Genomic DNA, 22,517 nt, shown 5'->3' with positions numbered 1-22,517 from the left:
TAACCGGAACCGTTGTGGTCACAAAAGCTTCGTTGAAAAAACAGGAATCTTACATATTACTTGTGTGTATGTTTGATCATTGCTTTTGATATGTCAAAGAAAAAAATCACTGACCTTGTACTTGTAGATTGGTGTCAAAGCAGCGCTGAGTTTTACCAAGCGTGTAACTGCATGTATACCAGCCACTGTCGCTGGTGTTCACAGACTGGAAAGTCAGAGACGCACCATTAGTTTTCGCTTTGCTGGAGTCGAGTGATTCACGCATGTCTCCTTTCTGGATTGCCCAGGAGATGTTTTGAGGTTCTTGTTGTCCAGTTGTCATGTTTACTGGGCAGTTTAACTTGGCAGGCATGCTGGGTGCTGCCTTCACAGGTTCAAGGACTTTGCAGTCTGAAAGATCATAACAAATCGTGTGACTCACCAGTGAGATATTTGCTTGCAAAGTAAAGATAAAGTAGTAAAAAGTTTTACCTTTTATTCTCAAAGATATGTTTTTGGCCACAACACGGTCCCATCCTTTCCACGTTTCACAAGTGTACAGTCCTGCGTCGGATTTTTGAGGTTTTGTCAGAGTTAAGCATTTTTGTCCATTTCCATCAGCTACCCATTTTACACGTTTATACACATCGTTGCTCGGTGTGGGCCATTTAAACATATCCTTCACTTGATTAGGATCTGTAGCAAACTTTGTCACGCTGTATCTGTAGCAGCTGCTTGGATCAGTGTCATTTTGACTGAAACAAGTGAGAGCTACATCTTCTTCTTGAACAGCTAAGATGGTCTCAGTATCTGTTAAGCCAAAAGTTAAAGAATGAGTCTAAATGTACTAATACGTGCATCGCATTCAAGGAAGCAAGTACCTCATTTTTGCTGGTTAGAAAGTTTACACCAAAATATGCAATATCAGATTAGCAGCATGCATATTTTTAGATTCATGGCATATAATTAAATTTCATTTGTTGTTAAATAATTTTTGGAGCCAAGATGATATACACTGAATAAACCTTTAGTTATTTAATTACAAATGTAGTAAGCATAGTTAAAAAGCGTTTTTTTTTTTTATGCAATCAGATCCGGACATTATCTGCAGAACTGCTTACCTCCAAATCCTGATGCGACATTCAACAGAATTAAAGAAAGGTAACCCTGAAGATATAAATGTAACATGTTCTGTGTAATGCAGCTAGTGAAGAGACAAAGATCAGTCACCTCTAGACCTTTTCATTTTCACTTCCTTGAAGTTACATAGAAGTCTCAACTGGAAACTACCATGAGTCTTTTGGATGTTCTTTACCTGATTATGTGATCAACAATACCACAGTGTGGCAAGAACTAGGCATTACATTTGACCAGTTTTGTGGCCAAGTTGCTTTCTGGGCTCGTGTTTAAAGTAAGGAAAAGAAAGTGATAAAGCTGCACTAAAGTTCTCTCCAAACACACTGATCTGACTTATGTGACTGCTTAAACCATTTTACTTCCACCCGTTCCAGTGGAGCTGTTCACTGGTACAGACATTTCACCTTTGAGGTACTTCCAGGTGTAAATGTGCACAACTCTTTCACTTTAAATGAATAAAAAGGAACCCACACCCAGAAAAAAAAAAACCGTGAATAACAAAATATGATGTAATCCAAAAATGCCTCATGAGCAAAAGTTTCCAGACTAGAGCACTAAAGAAAGATCTTATTGCCACATACGTCTTCTTCCTAAAACATACAATTTTAAATAAGCTGATAGATCACACGTGTGTCCTGCATGCACAGTTCTCCTAAAATATTATCTGTGTCATCAGGTTGGCCTCGTTTTCTGCAGCCTTAAATGTAACAGAGGAACCTCTTCTGTCTAACTGAAACTTTGTCACTTCACTTCCTCTTCTCGTTCAGTTTATAGAAGCATCATCGTAACCTTCCGCCTGTGTTTGTGTTGGTTTCACAGTTTCTCAGCTCTCTTGACAGAAATGGACTGTGCTCAAGGTTAGTTTGTCTTTCTGTTAGCTTTGGTTGTTAAAGCCACTTTAACCAGCCTGAACAATACAAGACTGAATTTACTTATTTAATCATTCATTTATGTTATTAATTCATTCATTAAACTATCAGTTCTTATTGATCGTTTGTGAGAGTTCTCTCAGGCTGTTGTTGTTCCTAAAATATTGGTTTTTCACAGGTGGTAAAGCATTTGGTCTTCTAAAGTCTCAGCAGGAGGAAAAGCTAAACGGTATCAACGAGGTGAGCTAAACACAGAACTGTTCAAGACGTCAACTGACACCCTGCAATGCTAAATTGTGTATTTATGTCATTATTAGGCTTTTCTCACAGATCCTAAATATGAAGGAGAGGAAGACCTGGCCTCAAAGCTTGAAATGTTTAAAAGTGAGTCTCAAAGGGGGTACCAGTAACACTTCAGTTCATTGTTCAATTGGTGCAAAGTCATAAATTTTGGAATAATAATAATCATATTGTTTATGTTGCAGAGAAATACATGGAATTTGATCTCAACGACAAAGGGGAAATAGGTAGGACGCCACTAGCCGTGTAGCCCTGAAGTAATTTTTTTTAGCAACATTAAGCAAGTGCTACTTTCAGTAGTGCCTCAGACAAAAAAACCAACAAAATAAACCTCTCAGATTAAGCAAGCAGTAATGTTTTTTTACTTCATTTTTCTTCAATTTTATAGACATAATGGGTTTGAAGAGGATGTTGGAGAAACTTGGATTGGCCAAGACTCACCTGGAACTGAAAAAAATGATGGCAGAGGTGGTTGGAAGTAGCTCAAAAGACACTATCAGCTACAATGACTTCCTCAATATGATGCTGGGAAAGAGAAATGCAATTTTAAAACTGTGAGTATGAAATAAGTCGCTATTCCGAGCATAGCTGTAGACTGCAAGTGGAGTCCAAGGTCAAATAAGGTTATAGCGAGATGAAGTTCCCAAACGACTGAAAAACTGAACTAATACTGGACATCAGAAACCTATACGTGTGAAATTACTGGTTATGTTGAAACTGAGCCTATATATCAAAGTAGTCCTTCAGATATTTTCTGCAGTTAGGTTAACTTGGGGAATGAGTTTCATTTACATGAACACTTTCTTCTCATTTACTTTCATTTTACTTGCTACGTGCACATGCTCTGTAGGTTTGTCTTTTTGTTGTTGGCAGTGGGGTAAAAAGATCCTATCCATCTCAATGTGATAATAACAATTTTACATAAATAAATACTATTCACAATAACAGCTTGCACAGCAACCCATAAGATACCTTTATAGATGAGAAGAGTTTTTCTTAGAAGGAATAATAAAAGAAATCTTGTATTTCAATTCCAGCACAGAAGCATTTTCATAAATAAACTGAAACTAAAAAGATCTAGGCCTACCGCTTACCGACAATAGAGAAACAAATGCGTAACGTTGAGGTTTGCAAGAATGCTTTTTAAAGCATGTAAAATGTCTTGTTTTTATTCAAGGATCTTGATGTTTGAAGGCATGGCAAAGGAAGAAGAGCAGAAAGAAGTTGGACCACCTCGTCGTAAAACCTTTTCAGACCTGCCCTGACCTTCCATCCGAGCTCAATTCTGTCAATAAACCTCCCCGCCTTCCCCCCGCCTAGATTTTAAAATCAATCAAAGGTAAAGTTGTGAAAAAAATGAAACATGAAGTAAAATGTGCAATTTTCATGAGATGTAAACTAGCCTGCATGTACTAGAACTGTACTGTTCTAGGTGTTTGTTCAAGTACTCTGATAATGTGAAATGTACATGGAGGTGGCAAAATATGTGATCAGTGTGGTTCATGTTAGAAGGTCAGCATTTTTACAAGTTCATTAAAAAATAAGTGGTTAAACAGTCACGGATCTCATGTTGTGTTTGTTAAAGTGAAAAGATTAAACTGCATTGCATTTTGCATTTCTGTTTTTAACCCTTATAGCTAAAAGAGCCTAAAAGTAAAAATATTAAACACATGAGATATAACTACAAACAACTGCTTTCGCTCGCCTTTATTTTATATTCTTTCATATTAATTTAAAAAAACAAAAACAAAGGTATGTTTCCATTGCATCTCCTCCATGCATCAAGGTATTTTACAGACAGAGGAGATAGAGGCACACCTCTTAACTATCACATTCAATTTGGGATGCATGACTGACATTATCATAATATTAGCCTACTTGAACTAAGGTGAACCATGTCTCATTTGGATCTGACGTATTACTTCCATTATTATTGGATTTGATTGTACTTATTTACTATAGTAGTTAAAAAAAATTGGGTGATTCACAATACAATATACAACAGTGTGGCCACTTTTCTTCTAATATAGCAACGTCAGATGTTGATCTTAGAGAACATGGCAAACAAACAATCAACAAAAAGATAATTGTACCGGTAGTAGGCTTATCTCTCCTTCGCATTCGCCTAGTATATGCCGGATGTAGTGATGGTTCGCTTGAAGCTGACGCTCCGGTGCGTGTGTCAAAAAAATCAACACATTGCTTCAGAAGCACTGTGTCGAAGCTTGATTCGTTAGGCCAGAGTCACGTGATCAGTGACGTCCGAAGCTTCATTTAGAACCTAACTGCTTCGGTGTCTGATTCAATGGTTTATAAGCAGGTGAATCATTCGCGGGATTTGTGGAGTGTTTTGATGGTGACAGATAGCGAACCACTGATCATTCTACTGAGAGATTTGGAGCCAGCGAGGAATAGAGGAGGTTCTGTTGTGTGGGAGTATTTTGAGTTGATTTTGGTCAATCGGGTGGGTTTTCCAGCTTTGTGTTCTGGCTGTTTGCTTTTGTTTTGTGCGTGTTTATTTTATCTGGAAACGGGAAAAACTTAAAATGTCAGAAATCTGCTTTTCATAATATAAATATCATTAAATAACTTTAGAAAACATTTAATGTTATAAAAATATATATTTTATTTTTAAAATAATCTTAAAATGTTAGTCTACAAAATGTGCAGCAATTTAATTTATTTATTCTCTTTAGCTGATAGTTTGTGGGGCCCGGGTAGACTGTATAACTGCATCTCTACCAGTTTTTCTGCACTCCAGCCTCTTCTGTGCCATGTGAAGGGATTTTCCTTAAGGCAGGAGAAATTATCTCCACGAAAATGAACAGTGGAACAAATTCTCTTCTGAAATGAAATGAAAAAGGGTTACCTTAAATGCATCATGTTTTTAATTTGCAAGTTCATAAGCATTTTCCCTTTCCATTTCACAATCAATTCTACCCCCAGGTCAAAAATATGTATAGGAAAATTTCCCTAATATAATATTATTTATAAATATACGCGTCTAGCGATTAATTGCATAAGTACATGGAGGCAAGACCTCACAGCAGAAGCATACTCCATAATGTGCATTATTATATGTATGTTATATGTAACGTGGTATTTTTCAATTATTGTATTTACCAACATCAAGAAGTCACAAGCAAAGAAAGACCACACCATGGTGCATGTTTAAACAAGGGCAGTTTACTGGTCAAAATTATTTATTAAACAAATAAACCACATTTTTTAACACAAAAAAATACACGTTCAAAACAGTGCTGTAACAACAGCAGCCCAATATCAGACAGAATTCCACTCTGTAGAGTGGACAATCATTATGAAGTAGTTGGTTTTATTTTGTGGATTCAAGCTGCTCTTCATATTTTTGGCCACAAGATGTCACCAGAGAGGACTGTGTTGAAAAGCTTCGAGTAATGAACCGTTTTTCAATACAAGCTTCAATGCTTCAGAAAGCTTCATTTGGACATCACTAGCCGGATGTGTAGTCGGCTACCTTATTTTGAAAAGACCGCATGACCGGAAATCATATTTTGTCACCCTAGGAGGGAGGACAGCTTAGCAAAGCTTCCAAATTGATGCGTTATTTAATATAAAAGAAGGGTGAGTGAATGCGACTGTTTGTATACAGTTATGCAAACACACAGGCGGTATTTATGTTAATAGATAGTGCCGTTGCAGTAATACATTTGTCAATCTCTGTACTGAACGTGTTAGCATGAACGCTAGCCAGCATGCTAAATCAAGAGCTGACGTATTTCCCAGGTTTGAGAGGCAGGTCTAAGCTCAATTAAAGATTATGTTTGACATTTTTAGTAAAACCCCAGGTGTCAGCTGCAGTCCTTATCTGTGCTGAAAATAATGTTGTGCTATGTTCACTTATAAAGCTCGGCTCACTAATCCTGTTAATGTTTTACTGCCTTTGTTTTTAACCTTTCTGGGTGTAAATTGGTTCACTGCGGCTATGTTGGTTTGTCAGGAGGATGAGCAGCTCAGAGGAGGTGTCCTGGATATCGTGGTTCTGTGGACTCAGAGGGAACGAGTTCTTCTGCGAGGTCAGTCTCATTTTCACTCTTTATTTTTCAAAGCTTTAGTTGCACCGTCATAAGCTTTTCACAGACTTCATCATTCGCATCGCCTGCTGGCGGAGTATACAGAAGCGTAAATTATGTCCCCACACCATCAGGCTGCTCTACACTGTGGCAGCACAAGCACTGTGCATAAATACGACTGCAATTCCTTAGTGGTTCACATGATTAAATTAAATCGAACCGTGACTTCTTGATTTTTGGTCCATATTCATCACAGCACCAAGATATATCAAATGTATTTGCACATCAGACCATACGTACAGACTTTCTTTGAATAAATCAAACCTGATGTGGTGTGCTGATTTCTTATGATCACTTTCTCTGTTTGCACACTTATGTTAATGGTTACAACATCACCTAAAGAATAATTTATTGATTAAGATCATGGAGACACTTGAATTTTATGGTTGAACGATTTCTATAAATCATGCAGATGTAATCTGTGAACCATTTCGGAGTTCAGCAGGATTCTGAGACCCTGCACCATGCATGCTTAGACTGAAAGATAAATGCCATTGTGTCTAGTATAGTGGTGACACATCAAAACAGCCAGTATTTAAGGATATGCTGCATGTTGCAAAACCATTTGGAAATCGCAGTGAAGCTACTCTCGATCAAAAATTACTTTGCTAAATTTATAATCTCAGCTAACAACATACAAATAAAAAAACAGTTTGAGAGCGTACTGGGACCTTTTGCCAAACCAGTAAAGTGTGACGTGTATGGTGGACTAAAGCCATCAGCTATAAAGAAGACAAAAATGACCACCACACTCATGATTTTGTTTGATATATTATGTGGAATAACACATGCGAGTACTGAAATGTACAGAATGTGCTTAAATCAAACTAACCAGGCTATGTAAAGATGTTATTTTACCTTCTGACCAGGTGTATGTGCTTAATGAATTTATTAGACCACCTTCCATAAAAACAAGAAAATTCAAATGCATCAAAAATGTGTTTGAAGTTTTACATCTGAACTGTTATCTATTAGGCAAACAACACACTGAATTCAAATGAATTTGTAGATGCTAGAAGTAGCTGCAGCTTTACATTAGAAGGACTCCTGGAAGTTCCTTTGTTTAGAAATTAGTTAATCACCTCAGTTACTTTTTTCCATCCAGTAGTTTCTGTTCTGTTGTAATTTCAGAACTGAAACCACCAAATAAAACACATTTCCCTTTTTTTTTTTTTTTTTTTTTTTTTGTTAAATCAGTTTTTTTGTGTTTGAGTGTCTGAATTTCTCTCTTGGTCAAATATCCCTGTGCTGTTATTTATATTGCAGTGTCTCAATAACTTGCAGGGAAATCTTTAAATAATGAAGTAGGTTGTCACCTACTGGATATCAACCTGGGGTCAAGGTCACACTATGGCCAGTAACCTGTAACCAGGATGATCTGCTGCGTCATTTACTTTCTGGTCTGCATTATTTATTTTATTATTTGGTATCTTTGGGGCTGGAAGATGCCACCTTGGACATTTTACACACACGTAGTTTTCAGTTCAGTTACATATAGTTAAGACCTGACTGTTGCAACTGCTCTCCTCGCCTGTTTGTGAAGAACACAGAGGGTTTTCTTTCTAAGAGTACAAAAAGGACATCAAGTAAAAATGCTTAAATGAAAAATGCCAAGAAATAGCTGGCTGCATCGCAGTAATCTTGTTAAACTCTTGTATAATGGTTCTATATCAGTGTGCTGTGCAGTGCACTGCTGCAACAGTAACTTGTGCTATTAATAGCCTTTGGTTTCCTTCTGCTGCTGTGTTTTAGGTTGATGAAGACTACATACAGGACAAGTTTAACCTGACGGGGTTGAATGAGCAGGTGCCTCATTACCGCCAGGCTCTGGATATGATTCTTGACCTGGAGCCAGGTGAGATTTTAAAGTGGTGCAAACCACTTCTCTCATAAAATGAGATAGTAAAATAGTTAAACAGGCTAAATTGTTTCTATTTAAACAGATGAGGAGCTTGAAGATAATCCAAACCAGAGCGACCTGATAGAGCAGGCAGCAGAGATGCTGTACGGCCTTATACATGCACGTTACATCCTCACAAACAGAGGCATTGCACAAATGGTGGGCTCTTATTTTATAGTTTTTGCAACAACCTCTTACAGGCATCACGAGTGATTTCTAAGTTTGTTCTTTTTTGTAGTTGGAAAAGTATCAACAGGGGGATTTTGGCTATTGCCCCAGAGTGTATTGTGAGAATCAGCCAATGCTTCCGATTGGTAGGTCTGATTTTTCTTGATCTTCTCATTGGGGGGGGGGAGATCACTTGAACTAAACAACACCCTGTGATATTTGTGACTATCCCTTCTTTTCTCTCTCTCCTGCGTAACGTAGGTTTATCGGATATACCGGGAGAAGCGATGGTGAAGCTTTATTGCCCAAAGTGCATGGATGTGTACACCCCTAAATCCTCTAGGCACCACCACACGGATGGAGCCTACTTTGGCACGGGGTTCCCTCACATGCTGTTCATGGTGCACCCAGAGTACCGCCCAAAGCGACCCGCCAATCAGTTTGTGCCAAGGTTTGTCCCCAAGTTCTTTTGCATCAATGTTACACTCAGCTTTCAAACGACACCAAACCACTGACCTCTGAAAAGTGAGGAATTTATTTATTTATTTATTTTTGTTGTTTTTTAGGCTATACGGTTTCAAAATCCACCCGATGGCTTATCAACTCCAGCTTCAGGCAGCATCAAGTTTCAAGAGCCCAGTAAAGGTGATTCGCTAGAAGCCATCTTTGACAAAGACAGTGGACTCAGAGACTTTGTTGTTTACAACTTGCGTGAAGCAATTGATTATGTATGACCAATAAATACCTGTACAGTTCTCCAAACTCACCTCTGTGTTGATAAGCACTTTCAGATTCAGCCATTTCCTCTCTTTTAGGAGGCAGTTACAGTTGAGCAATTTTTAATTATACTAATTAATTGAGCTTCAGACATGTGGTTGAACCTTAACTGATGTCAGTCCATCTTTTCAAAATAAAGGGGTTTCTCTTTTAGATTGAAAAGTGACTTTTACTCAGTGATAATGAAAACTGCAGTTTGCTTTGCGGCTTAGTTGAATGTAACAGAATGTCTCACCACCAGCCCCAAGAGGTTTGCCTTATCAGTGATTAAGCCTCGTGAAAATGTAACTATTAAATCCAGAACACATGTAGGAATGTGCTTAGATGTTGTTCTTGTAATATGTGCAAATAGATTCAGGTGCTCTTACCAACAACCAGTGAATACCAAATTAGAGAGATAAAGAAAAGACAAAAGGACCTATGCTTGTTTTAAATGTTACTCTTCAGTTTCAGGAGATATAGTGGCAGTGTATTTGCTTGTTTAGACAGCTCTAACAATCATTTCCTGATGGCTCTGTTTGTATATGTTTAAATAATGGGATAACGATCTAGACCAGGGGTGTCAGAACATAAGGCTCTGGGGCCAGAAGTGGCCGGCAAAGACTCCAATCCGGTCCACTGGGCAACTTTAGAAAAAAAGTTCAGAAATTTTAAACTTTTAACTGTATTTTCATCATTTTGACAGCGTTTCTTATTGATAAAGATCTCCCATTCATAATTCATCACAATAATTAATAATTAAATAAAGGTTTGTTTTTTCCACTACTACTTAGGTGTCTGTGAAGTTATGAAAACTTTGTATTGTATAATTACAGAATAGTCTGGGCACTGAACTTCCAGAACTACTGTAATTTTAAACATCCATCAGTTTCATTGATTCGGCTCACTTAAGATCAAAGTGGGCTGACTGTGTAAAATGAGTTTGACATCCCTGATCTAGACAGATGTGACTTTCCTTTTTTTTTTTTTTTTATTTCTTTTTTTTTTTTTTTAAGAGTTTGGTATTGAACGTGCAACATCCACTGCAAAACAAGTGACTGGCATTAAATATTTATTACTTACCAAGAGCTCATTTTTAATGTGACGTGCTTCATTCACAGACAGCCCAACAACGTGCAAAATAATGCTTATTTTATTTTATTTTCCATAAAAAGACAGGGATAAGTCACAAAGCAACAATATTTTCAATTTTCTAAAAACTATTATTTTTTTCTTAATGTGAAACTACTTTTTTATCGAGGGAGGAAAAAATGCAGATGTGGTTGAGTTTTAGCTATAATAGCAATGGCTTCTTTTTTTTTGTTTAAAAAAATGCTACCAAACATGCTACCTAGAAAAGATTTGTATGTTTTCTTCTCTATGAAAAAGTACAGGAAAAACAGCAAGTGAGAGCAACCTACTCAGACTATGTGGTTAAAAAGGCTTTACAAACTTGGTTGATTATGAATGTAGTATTTAACATGGTGGAAGCCTGGAAACCAGCTTGTGGTGAAACATCACAATACATCAAATCACATGAAACAGTTCCTACTTAACAAATAAATTACTGTATAGTAGAACACGTAGAAAAAAAAAAGACAACGTGTGCTCCCGTGAGAGGAAAAGCCACATTTATCGGGCAGCTGCCTTCATGGCTTACATGTGTGGCTATTGTGACAGACAAGCTTTTATATTTATTGACCTCACTTGACTGAACATACATGTACATTTACAATAGAGGTGGATAATAAATACATGGACATTCCTCATACAATCATACGGAGGTCTGTAGTCTTACAAAGAATATCAAAACCTGAGATAAACAGACCAAAAACCTGTAAAAACTTTTCATATCAACCAAATATGTTCAAAGCAGGTAGGACTTCTATTAAAATGAACAAAAACAGAGCTGAGTAAATCTCCACTGTTATCTGTGAGTTCTGTAAAGTCGGATGTACTTGGTGGACTACGAGAGGAAACGAATAAGAATGATTCAGGGTGATTCAGGCAAGACGAGTCTTAAATAGAGACCTCAAAATTCAGTAAAACAGCACAAATGGTAACCTACATTTTCATGAGCAGATATGAATAACTTAAAAACCTCACATTTGTACAAATACTATAAAAAGCATTACTTCTATAAAATAGAGAAATATTTCAAAATAGATTAATTTTTTAAAAATTCAAACTTTACAAGAATATGTAGGCTACTGGTTCTTAGCTGGTTGGGGAAGAAAATATTAACTTGTTTTTTTTTATTTCTTTCTTTATTTTTGTACCTGAGACGTGAACAAACTGTCCAAATTTGAGCAGAAAATATCTTTGTCCACATAGAGATGTGAGGTATGTCATTTCATTAAAATAAAAAGTCTCTCCTGAATTAAATAGACAAGTAAACAACAAGAAAAAAAAAAAGAGTTCCCTTGAATGTGGTCTTAACGTTCCCCTAGCAGCACCGTGGGAAGAAATGCTGATAATGGCATCTAAACTATAATGGAAACAGTAAATTTGTATAAAATCAACAATGTAAAAACCACTAGGAAAAAAAAGTATTTAAAAGCAAACGTAACTTGAGATCACACAACTGCAAATGCTGGGATTTAACCAATAAACGTGTACTCGCTAAACTTTTACAACACTAGGATGATCTGAGGACTGTGCAGCCCTGCCTACAATGAACAGCCTGAAAAAAATACAAAAACTGAAAACAAACAGACTATTAGGAATTAATATACGCTGTTATCAATCATTTTAGCTGCAGAGTTATGAGTGGGGTTTTTTTTCCCTGTTTTTTAAGATATGTGTGCGCAAATACAGCTGGTCACTGTGTGTTGAGTGCTGGGGATATCGGAGGTGATTGGTCAAAGGAACAAGGTGTGGTTCAGTTACAATGCTGATGCTCCGCCGTGCTTCTCCTGCAACACAGACATGTTTTGTTTATATGATCTCAAGTTGCTAAGACAAAACTGTCCTCGTCATTAAGCGCTAAAGAGTTGATGCAAGCACAAATTTAAGCAAAACACTGTAACTTCATATTTCAGATTAAAGAGTAGTATCTAAAACTAAGGAAGCTTGTTTTCGGTGCTGACAAAAAATTGGATAAGATTCGTGCGAATATTCTGTGCATTAAAAATATTTTTTGGACTCGCCTACTATTAATGTAGCTGTTGACCTCAACCGCTCACATGATTTTGCGGGATGAGGTTGTGGCATTTATTTTTCCAGTTCAAGCTCAATTTTTTACATTTTTCACATGCAAAATAAACAGATCTGACCAATCAGAGCACTGCATTTGGCAGCAAGTGCACTCGTAACTCAAAATGCGCACCCGTACTGAATATACAGTGATTAAATAATATTGTTTTACCTCAGAGACGATTACACGACAAGTTTGCATCTGAAAAATTTGGAATTAAATGCTGTTGTTTTGCACCGCACTTGGTGTAACGGTCTTTGCTAACTATCTTGGAATTTCAGTCCAGTTGTTGAAATTTTGAGTTAAGGATGGCTTTCTTTCCTTTTACTGCACAAACAAGCTTCCATATAAAACTCAGCCAAGAGAGCAAATACCGCCTTACGCCTAAACCTGTGTGTAGATTTTGTACCTTATCTTGGTCGATGTCAGAGTCTGCGGTTATGACAATTCTCTTCTCCACGCGAGTTTCTGAAGATCCACTTTTTACTACCTGTACGGGAAGGAAAATCTATATTAGAGAGGCATATAAAAAGTAATAGAACGGAAAAGCCGAGAGCCTAATTTGCTCTGCTGACCTTTGAGATGTGAGTGGTGGTAGTCGTCACTGAGGTGCCACTGGTGGTCTCTGAGGTAATGGTCTGGGAACTGGATACTGTTGAGCAATCTTTGTCCTCCTCTGTCCCATCAACGGTCACCTGAAGGAAAGAAGAAAAAAGGGATAGAGTGAATAATCATTTCTAAGTCATGTGACATCAAGGTTTCACCGAGGAAGGCACGAGGCTGCTTCATTCTTATTTTGGAGCCCTTCTACTGATCCTCCCAGACCTCCTTATTGGGAGTTTCTGAAGCCACCTCCACCATGCAAACCTGACTGCCTATAGCTGAGACAGATCTGGGCTGAGCAGCTGCTGGAGCCCCTACCTTTGAAGACTCATAGGTGAAGGTCTTAGTCGGGATGATAGGGACCTCTGTGGTGGAGATGCCACTGGGTAAGGGGCTGGAGACGGCTGTGATGGTGACAGTCTGCGTCTGCACCAGAGGGGGCTGTGAAATGGAGCACAGCCCCATGAGTGGCTGTTTAACCAGACACTTTGCACCACAGCAAACACTTTATTTCACACCATGCATTAGCTATTGCCTTTTTTTTCTTTAATTAGACTTTCACCACAACCGCTATTTCCTCTCACCAGATTAGTTTATTGTATTCGAAACAGAAGAATCAACGTGTTAACGTCACTTCCCACCACCAATCACTCCAAGAGAAACAGTGAATAAACGGCACAGGTGAGTTGGAAAGATGATCAAAAGTAATGGTTTTGTAGCAGAGATTGTTACAGTGACCCGTCACCGTCGTTAAAAACTTAGCACACCACTGTGCAGCACCTCTGCAGCGTCTTGAGTTCCATCTGACAATAACAAGCACTTTCACACCAAACCGAATACCACCTTAGGAGAGTCACAAGTTTTTTTATTTGTATCGGTGCTGCAAAGGAGTGTGTCAGCCAAGAAGGGAAATAATCAGCATCACCCCGAGGGAGTCAGGAGGCTACCTGGAAACAGCGTATGACCTGTGGACCATCGCTCCAGAAATAGGAAGCTGGGGAAGATCCACCTATCCTCCCAGAGTCATCCGACACTCCGGGACACGATCCTTCTTCCTCCGGGATCACTTCTAAAGCATTACAGGAGGGATCAGAGGAAGGAGGCAGCTGTGCCATTTCCACCTCTACGATTGGCACCAAGTTCGTCTCAAACACTACAACCTCTTCCTGATCACGTGACTCTTTTTCAACAGTAGCGCTGTGGACTTCGACACTCTCAGGCTCGCTCTTGATGGGTAGGCCTGTAAATTCCAAACTACAGCTGGTTTCCTCATGTGCAGTCTTTGTGTCTGAACCATTGCTTAGAGGTCTAATGCACACACTCTAAAAAAGACATAAAATAGTTACTATGTGAAGTATTTCCAACTGATACTGTGAAAATGATAAATACGCATGCATGCAAGCTAAAAATATGTACATAGAGTGGATTAGGCTGCACAAAGTATAGGTTTTATGAGGTACTGCAGAGACTGGTTATCTGATTGCACTTATGTAATAAAAATCAGCCCTGTTTTAATGCCATAGCTTAACAACACACAATGGCCACAATCATTTCTACATGGTGCATGCTAAAAGTAGGTGACCAAGTTTTATGAATGGTTACAACTTTATGGCATGCATCTTAACAATAAATAGAATGAGTCATGATTCAATTCTCCTGTTTAAATTTGGAGAGGAAGGAACAGCAGAATATTATGAAACCTGAAGTTTATATGAAATAATTCAATTCCATAAATGGAAATAAGAAGCATATGAACTGAATATGGAATGGCTTTTATTCTTTGGTCAACGTTGATTGTCAAAAAGTCATGCAACAAGGAATCTCTTGCAGCTGCTACATACTCCCTTTCCAAATACTGGTGGAGGACAAACAGGTTATTAAGAATAACAATTAAGCTGCCTCAAGAAATACTATAGTGTGAAAGGGTACTGATCATTTCCCCCATTAACAAGACTGCTGTTTTCTAGTGCATGTGAGTTCAGGAAAAAAGTCACAGTGGTCATCTTTTTCTTTTTTTTAAAGACAGTACTGTAAGACTACTGACAATATAAATGTACCTCAACATGTGTATAAAAGCAGGCTCAAAGTGATGCGGTCAAACATTAAAAACCTCCGGATAAAAGTCAAAACTTGTATCTTTAAAAGTCCAAAAGACGTCACAGAAAATGCAAACAGCACTGCGTTATCACTTCCAGTCCTGATCAGTCTTTGGAGAAGGAGAGGTTTGATTCTGGTTGGAGAAACCAGGGGTGGGGTGGGGGAATTGTGCCGCAGTGGAGGAAACAGGGAATCAAAGTCTCAACAGTTCAAAGGAAGCCTGAGAAAAAAAAAAAAAGAGGGCAGCTTCTCAAGTGGAGCAGAGGATGAGAGGTGAAAATGCTGGAGTGATGCTGCAGAGGAAGCAAAGGAAGGAGAAGAGGAGAAGAGAAAGCTAGAGGCTGATGGGTAGATGGGCAGGGTGCGGTCTCCGTGGGTCACATTCACACCTTGTGTGGGGCCTCCGCAGGGTTGAGACGACCCCCTCAGCTGCGTTTGGAGTAGAAGTCGAGCAGGGGGCCGCGCGGAAGGCGGATGACAAACTGATGGGAGGGGGGACGAGGATGAGCAGGAGGAGGAGGGGGAGGGGGGAAAAGATGAGAGGGAGGAATTTTAAAATACGATAATAAACTGAATTTGTCAAATCTGAATTTGTGCAACAGCTGATAAAATTATAACATTTTAAAGCCTTTATTAGAAAACAAACCAGATTTTATTCACTTTTCGTTTGTTTTCAGAGCATTGAAGTGTTACATGCATTTTAACATGCACTTTATTTGTTTCCATGAACAACAAACTTTTCTTTCTTCTTTTGAAAAGACAGAAAAGTCATTCACACTTGCGGTATCTTATTTAAAACTATCTCATCAGCTAAAGCTGATACAGCTGAGAGCTGATGGATAGCAACAATGCTATGCACCTCAAGTGACATCAAACTGCCATAAAGGTTCATAATGTCAGCAGCTCAGAACCTAAAGTTTAACTGGTTATTTTAACAAGTAGCTTTTACTTTATTTTAATTCAATTATCAGTCCGTTAGAAGCAGCAGAATCAAATCTAGCTCTGCTTAAAGTTGATGTTTACTTTTCTCACAGTAGTGAGTTGTAAATAAGACGATAAATGAATGATAAAAAAAAATAATATTACTCCTGTTATGAGTCATGTGGTTGTTGGCTCATATACTTTGTACAATTGTTCTGTTTCATTTCCAAACTGCTCGCTGTGAGCTGTCATTACAGTTGGTCCATAATTTGTTGGACAAAGGCGCAGTGTTTGTAGTTTGCCTATGCACATCACCACAGTGGATTTTAAATCAATATGACTGAAATGCAGACTTCCAGCAATTCAAGGTGTTTAACAAGTTGTGAGGTTTAAAAATAATGACATTTTTTTGCCAATTTTAAATATCAGGTTTGTTCACTTGAATAAAAATGTTCAAGTCCACAACCTGCTGACATCAAATCTTCTGTTTCTTTCCTTGTGAGGTTCTGTTACGTCTATTTGTGCATCTTTGAAATTTGGCCTTATGATCATTGGCTATTTCTCTCCTTCTCAATACTTTTCTCTTCCCATCATTCTGGTAGTTCATCTTGGTTTCATGTGTCCAGACTCTTTTAGATGTTTTCTGGCAAAGTCTAATTCGGCCTTCTCGTTTAACCACCCAGCTGTAAAGCCTCTGTATTTCCATTCATTTCCCTCTTGATAATACACTCGGACACTGATACTCTTACCTTGCTAACTTGCTTATGTGTTGTGAAAATGTTTTTTCTTAACCTTGGAAATATTTCATCATCCACTTTGGTTGTTTTCTGTGGTCTTTCAGGCATCTCGGTGTTGCTGAGCTGGCCATTGAATTCATTATCTTATAAAACGTCCGAGATTATTGATTTGGCCACTCTGTAGGTTTTTGCTATTTCTCTGATAGGTTTGATCGGATTGTTCAGCCTAATGACAGTCCCCTGACTTGCTCTAGCCTCATATTTTTGAATGACATTTTGAATCAACTTGTTATGTTATGTCTGTTTCATCTGTCGAGAAATAATAAGGGAACAAGTTTCACCTGGCCATGAAAATGTTGTGGAGACAGTGCATAAAAATGGCTGTAATTCCTAAACAGATAATGCTATACTTTTGTACAAGCCCTTAAATTAAAGCTGACAGATGGCACTTCAATCACATGTTGATGACTTGATTTCAAATCCACTGCGAAACTATTAAAAACAAATGTCTATCTCCAAGAAATTATGGCCCCTCCTGTACGTGTTTCTTTGAAAACTCAAGTGCATACCGACAATATGATATTTTTGAAGGAACTGAAGTTTTCAAATGTAATAATCTTTGTGTCCAAGTCATCATGAAGCACTTGATGCAAATGCATGCCAAGTGAACCTCAACAGATTACATAATTACTCATGTGACAGCGACTAAATTGAAACTGAGTTTCCATCCGTGAAAAGCTTCAATTACCTGAAATACTGTCATTCAAATATTTACTCATGTCAATAACAATATTAATAATAATAATAATGTTGTATTAGCTGTTTGCCAGAATCATTTACCAGAATAATGGCTGATACAACTGTGAATGAGGCCTCATCTCTTCATAAAAAAACAAACAAAGATGCTCAGAGAAAGCAGCAAAATAAAAAAGGTGAAAGCAGCGTAAAAAGAAAGTAAGCCAAGAAAAAAGAGAGGAAAAAGAGAGGGAAGAGGGGAAATACTGTTCAGCGCCAGCACGTGCAAAACGTCTTGAAGGTGGGTTGCCTTTTAGTCATGCAGCAAATTTGTAAAAGTCAGGTCTGTCAGTCATGCAGTACAAACGTGTTGGGCTTCAGAGGCATCCTAAGCAGGTCTGATTCAGACCGAGTGACATCTCAGGGAGGAAAACCTGTGCCAAAGATGCCTCACCCACAGCGGTCTTTTATGTGAATGAACAAATATAAAAGTCAACGAGTCCGGCTGCATTCTTCATACACATTCAATTAATGCATACCGCATGCCATCAGCTCAGATACATGCACACGCAAACTGTCAACACTGTCTACATCAGAAAGAGCCTGAATGACTCCTCTTCACAATTTCTTCTTTTTAAACATTACTCAAACACAAGTAAGTGCCAAGTCAGTTCCAAAACTGATCATCTTAATTAGTCAAATTAGATGTTATTTTTTACTATTTTTTCTCTCAAATTCTTCAACTGATAGACTAAATGAACTAAAAGGATCAGTTGTTTTTTGTGCCAGACTTACCCCATCCACGCTGGGCAGAGGCTGACCGTTGATTCCCAGGGTGCGGAAGGGAGAGTGTGTGGACAGGCGCTTGTCCCACTCACTTGGCTTGTGATCTGGGACCGCCTCCATGAAGTTTCTCTTCAGCTCACTGATGCTGGCGTGATGCCTGAGCAGCACCTCCTGAGGCTTATCGAAATCCTTTACAGAGGAAAGTCGAGATGGGAAAGACGTTGCGGTTGAGGGGGGGGGGAAGGATGGAGGATGGAGAAAGAGGAAAATACAAGGACAGAAAGTACACAGAGGTTGTCCAGGAAGGGAGAGGGAAGGCAGAAGATGTGTCGTAGAGAGGGAGAGATTAAAAGAAAAAAAAAGTCAGATTATTTGGTGTTTTTTTGCCGTTTTGTGCAACTTTGGTTGATTTATTGATGATTAAATAAGCAGAAGCGGGGTTAATGTGATTCTAAGCAAACACAAATTTTTCAGATTCCTTAAAAAATGATCAGTGTCTCCTTTTCAAAATGCAAATTAAACCTGGCAGCTGATTCATGAGAGCAGAGCTGGAGCTGCGATTTATCAAGCTGATAAATATTTGGAGTCATTTGGAGCCGTGGTTGGGTAGAGGGCCTAAACTATACAGCGCAACACTGAGCATCTATTTCACAGCATTAGGCTTGCAGTGAAACATGTTAAGAGAAGAGGCTGCAAACCAAAGAGCAGGAGAAAGGCGGTGACAGCAGACATTGTAAAAGCTCTTGAAGATGAAGGCTTGTTCCAAATGAAATCCCCGTTCATTTAAGACAAATGAACAACGGTCAAAGCGCTGATTTGGCAACATTTAGCACCAAGTTGATCTTTACAGGCAACTGCAGGATGTGATAGCAAATAAACAGAACATACTGCAAACTATATATCTGTAAATCATGAGCTGTTGTGGTGCAAAAGAGCAACTTAATGATAAATGTTTCACCAAATGGCATTTCTTTCATACACAACACAGCAAAGGGATCCCCCCCCCCATTTTCATTTCTACAGACTAAAACACTCATTTGCATAATTGTCAAGAAAATGAAATGCATTACTGACAAGTCTGAAAATGAGATGAAGGACAGAGCAAAAGAGGGAACAGGAGAATACTAATGATTATGAATAAATAAGTGCATAAAACATGAGCTCGGAGTGAAACCTGCCATTAAAAAAACAATTAAGGAAAGCTTCACTGTTCTTAGACCTCGGTGCCTCACCAACACCGCACGGTGAATCACTATGAACAGTTTGTGGATTATCAGGAGTGCAGCATCCTGAACAAGTTCAGATTGAACCCAGTCCATTTTTTTGGTCTTGTTGTTCTAAACTCAACAGCACTCTCCTGAATCAATCGGATCAGAGTCGGTTGCCACACACAAACACACATTTTTCATGTAATCTACAGCCGCTCGTTAACGCCGACGAGAAAAGTGTGAATCATGCCGCATGCAAGCGTGATGTTAAACAGCAGCCGGTGCGCCAAAGAGCAAGAAAATGCAGCTGGAGACCGACGTCTCCAGAAGGGATACCAACCTCCAACATTAATTGGCTATGTCTGATATATATTGAGTCACCCTCAATTTTCTTAGCTCTTTTCTGTGAAAAATGAAAAGAACAAAAAAAAAGAAGGTGGGTTTGTTTCAGTTTCCCTTTATGTTGGCATCAACCACACCTCTTCCATGCACACTACGAAGTTCACTAATGTGTTAATAAAACAGAGAAAGTAAGAGTAAGAGTGCATGCACAGTCGTTTGTGTGACCATAAGGGACCAAAATCTGCACTACACTAACAAAGCAAAGAACAGATGGCTCTGGAGGACTGACCGAAGATTTCTATTCTTATACCGAGAAAAGAAAAAAAGTGATGGAGTGACATAAATGTGATAAAACACCAGTTACCATGCCTCTTTAGTGCATTTAATCTATAATCATGCATGTGTGCATTCCAGTGTTAAGAACAGCAAGCAATGGGAAGAAATGATGTAACTGTTTCAACTTTTAAAAACAGCCAGAAGGTGTTAACGTACTCTGAGACTGTGAAACTGTTTGCGATCTATCCATTGTTATATTTTCTACCTTTTATAAAATTTAAAAAAAATAAATAAAAACATTTCTTGTGCATCGAACCTGATGTAGGTTTCATTTACGACCTAGCTGTGTGGAAGCACAACATGAGAAGAGGGTGATATTAGTCTTTGGGATGAGAAGCTCTTTATCATCAGAAATGGAGGTGGAGAAAATGGCTACGGTAACATGTACGGCACTAAGAATCTGACCTTTCGCATTCGCACCACCTCCGTGCTCGTCGTCTCAGACTCATGCTACCCCAGGGGAGGAGAGAGGAAGACGTGTTAGCATCCCCTGAATGTTGGCGTTAACACTCAGATCTCAACCGTGGTATAAGCACGTCTTCTGACATGCAAGACGCCTGCGTCTGACACTAACCTGGATGTCCCCATTCATGGTGGATATCAGTGATGAGTCTAGTTCTCTCTGGTCCCTCCACACTGCTGGCTACAGCAGCAAGAGATACACAGTTCACACTCAGACACAGAGAGCAATCTCAGATACTTTAGCATCTTTCGCCACAAAGGCTTTGTACCATTCACAATAAAAGACTTTCTATGAAAACACAACATTTGTTATCATTTTTTTCCACACATATTACATTACCAACATTTACAACAGCGATCAGAGTAACTGAATACCTTGGCGTCAGCCCCGGCTTCGATTTTTGAGGGCTCCACGGCTTCTACGGTGACCTGCAGCTTCCGTTCCTCCTGGCGGCTGGTTTTGATTGGAGTGGAGGTCTGGGGCTGGTCGAGAGTGGCCATGGGGATTCCCGCCTCCATCAGAGCAGCCTGGGAGAAGACCGGAGCACTGACAGGGCGCGTGCCCCTCTGGGCGCTCGCAGCTAGACAAAACGCAGACAAAATGGAAATGAGTGAATGTTGGGTTTTAGCACTGAGCAGGCTGCGAGTGGAGAGTTTTGTGAGGATCACGGTGAGTAAAATGCACACGAAAACAGATATAGCATTAAAAATAAAACAGCTTAACAAGCATATGGCACACTTAGCCTCAATGCTGCACAGGTATACTGTACCTCATTTGTTTCCTTTGCTCTCATTTAAAAGGACAAGCACGCATAAACGTAAGGATGTGATGTGGGCCAGAAGCAGATGTCCACAAAGTGGATCAGTAAAAGCGGTTCTTGTTATATTCCAAAGGCTGGATGCAAAAGACGATGGCATTAGGCTGCAAAAAGGCATAAAGCTAAATGAGATTGAACCAGGGAAATGACGACATTAAGAAAGCATTATTTCTTCAATCGAAGGTCCGTGAATAATGGAAAATGCTAGCTGTGAGCCAGTGTGTCCCGTGCAGAGGTTGCAGCTGTTAGAAATGAGTGTTTTTATGAAGCAAACAAGGCATGACCGTGTGTGAGTTTTTTTTAGCCACACACAAAACGAAAAAACTCCACACAAGGAAAAAATACCTGACGCTTTGAGGTCACCCTCGAGTAGAACAAACCAATTATCACTGACACGTGTTTGCGAGGGTCTTTCTTCCAGGATCCGTTTCTCAAACCCCGGTTTCGTCTCAGAAATCGTAATCTTTTTCGTGGCCGCGGCAGGAGCTGGAACTGTGACCTGTGCTGGGAGCTGCTCGCGCTCCGAGACAGCGGCTAATACAAACACACAACCAGGTGTTACTCACCTCAGCAAGAAATGTTTCGTATGTATTGGCATACCAAGCTCTTTGGGATTATACCTGATTTCTTAAGGGACTTATCCAGAAGAGCAAACCAATCATCTTCCACCTCTCTCACTGCTGGACGTGGCTGCACCACATCCTGCTGCTGCTGCTGCCGTATTCTCTCCACTACTGTAATTGTCTGCTGTGCTGTCTGCTCTGTGAGTGTAAGCTCTTTAGCAGGTCTTACATCAGGATATATATGGATGCGTTCCACCCCAGCCGCTGACAGAGTACAGAAAAAAAACTAAAATGAGACCTGCAGGAAGTTAAATATTCCCTCTACCTAAATATCTTAAATGAGCATTTTCCCCTGACATACTGCACCACCATACAAACACGATATAACTAAAGCTGGTGCAGTATTTCTGCATTCGTTTATAATGTGCTCCTAGTACAACATAATAGAAATCGAGCACAGTTGCCATGTTATTCAGTCTGATAGCATCTCAT

General features: G+C 39.1%; 4 protein-coding genes across 5 annotated transcripts in view; 2 read left to right on the top strand and 2 right to left on the bottom strand.

The window, feature by feature from the left end:
- The window catches only part of LOC146377562 (uncharacterized), a 2,832-nt gene extending 1,084 nt beyond the window's left edge, over window positions 1–1,748 (bottom strand). For both annotated transcript variants that reach the window (XM_084944747.1, XM_084944746.1), the window contains exons 1-4: window positions 1,101–1,748; window positions 472–789; window positions 115–390; window positions 1–27 (exon numbers count right to left, since the gene is read on the bottom strand). The exon at window positions 1–27 is cut by the window's left edge and continues 27 nt beyond it. In XM_084944747.1, the coding sequence (XP_084800873.1) occupies window positions 1–27; window positions 115–390; window positions 472–789; window positions 1,101–1,167 (688 nt within the window). In that variant the 5' untranslated portion in view covers window positions 1,168–1,748. The remainder of the gene's footprint in view (window positions 28–114; window positions 391–471; window positions 790–1,100) is intronic.
- Window positions 1,749–1,877: 129 nt separating this feature from the next.
- On the top strand, window positions 1,878–3,844 carry LOC146377561 (allograft inflammatory factor 1-like). Its single transcript, XM_084944748.1, has 6 exons — window positions 1,878–1,973; window positions 2,164–2,225; window positions 2,303–2,369; window positions 2,471–2,512; window positions 2,674–2,839; window positions 3,463–3,844. Exons 1-6 carry the CDS (start codon window positions 1,958–1,960, stop codon window positions 3,548–3,550), a joined length of 441 nt encoding a protein of 146 aa, XP_084800874.1. The 5' UTR covers window positions 1,878–1,957; the 3' UTR covers window positions 3,551–3,844.
- A 1,918-nt stretch (window positions 3,845–5,762) lies between these two features.
- On the top strand, window positions 5,763–10,309 carry LOC146377560 (casein kinase II subunit beta-like). Its single transcript, XM_084942888.1, has 7 exons — window positions 5,763–5,888; window positions 6,265–6,340; window positions 8,150–8,252; window positions 8,341–8,456; window positions 8,536–8,611; window positions 8,727–8,916; window positions 9,032–10,309. Exons 2-7 carry the CDS (start codon window positions 6,269–6,271, stop codon window positions 9,120–9,122), a joined length of 648 nt encoding a protein of 215 aa, XP_084799014.1. The 5' UTR covers window positions 5,763–5,888; window positions 6,265–6,268; the 3' UTR covers window positions 9,123–10,309.
- LOC146377559 (uncharacterized) overlaps window positions 10,194–22,517 on the bottom strand; it is a 27,531-nt gene continuing 15,207 nt past the window's right edge. Inside the window, exons 22-33 of the mRNA XM_084942885.1 lie at window positions 22,083–22,289; window positions 21,808–21,996; window positions 21,020–21,225; window positions 20,757–20,825; window positions 20,588–20,632; window positions 19,845–19,907; window positions 18,306–18,485; window positions 13,968–14,342; window positions 13,339–13,461; window positions 12,993–13,112; window positions 12,827–12,907; window positions 10,194–12,136 (exon numbers count right to left, since the gene is read on the bottom strand). Coding sequence (XP_084799011.1) covers window positions 12,107–12,136; window positions 12,827–12,907; window positions 12,993–13,112; window positions 13,339–13,461; window positions 13,968–14,342; window positions 18,306–18,485; window positions 19,845–19,907; window positions 20,588–20,632; window positions 20,757–20,825; window positions 21,020–21,225; window positions 21,808–21,996; window positions 22,083–22,289 — 1,688 coding nt within the window. The 3' untranslated portion in view covers window positions 10,194–12,106. The remainder of the gene's footprint in view (window positions 12,137–12,826; window positions 12,908–12,992; window positions 13,113–13,338; window positions 13,462–13,967; window positions 14,343–18,305; window positions 18,486–19,844; window positions 19,908–20,587; window positions 20,633–20,756; window positions 20,826–21,019; window positions 21,226–21,807; window positions 21,997–22,082; window positions 22,290–22,517) is intronic.

This window comes from Perissodus microlepis, chromosome 11, assembly GCF_051167445.1.
Source record: "Perissodus microlepis isolate ML-2025 ecotype Zambia chromosome 11, ASM5116744v1, whole genome shotgun sequence".
Classification (NCBI taxonomy): Eukaryota; Metazoa; Chordata; class Actinopteri; order Cichliformes; family Cichlidae; genus Perissodus; species Perissodus microlepis.
Note: the sequence above shows the minus strand (reverse complement) of the source record. Positions and strands in the feature narration are given on the sequence as shown.

What these genes read in the sequence shown, in the direction of transcription:
- LOC146377561 (XM_084944748.1), top strand. An exon ending in AGCTAAACGGTATCAACGAG is followed by an intron (nt 2,226 to 2,302) that starts GTGAGCTAAACA and finishes TGTCATTATTAG; the next exon opens with GCTTTTCTCACAGATCCTAA. An exon ending in AAAGCTTGAAATGTTTAAAA is followed by an intron (nt 2,370 to 2,470) that starts GTGAGTCTCAAA and finishes TTTATGTTGCAG; the next exon opens with AGAAATACATGGAATTTGAT.
- LOC146377560 (XM_084942888.1), top strand. Translation starts at nt 6,269, where the DNA reads ATGAGCAGCTCAGAGGAGGTGTCCTGGATATCGTGGTTCTGTGGACTC. An exon ending in GGAACGAGTTCTTCTGCGAG is followed by an intron (nt 6,341 to 8,149) that starts GTCAGTCTCATT and finishes GCTGTGTTTTAG; the next exon opens with GTTGATGAAGACTACATACA. An exon ending in GCCAATCAGTTTGTGCCAAG is followed by an intron (nt 8,917 to 9,031) that starts GTTTGTCCCCAA and finishes GTTGTTTTTTAG; the next exon opens with GCTATACGGTTTCAAAATCC.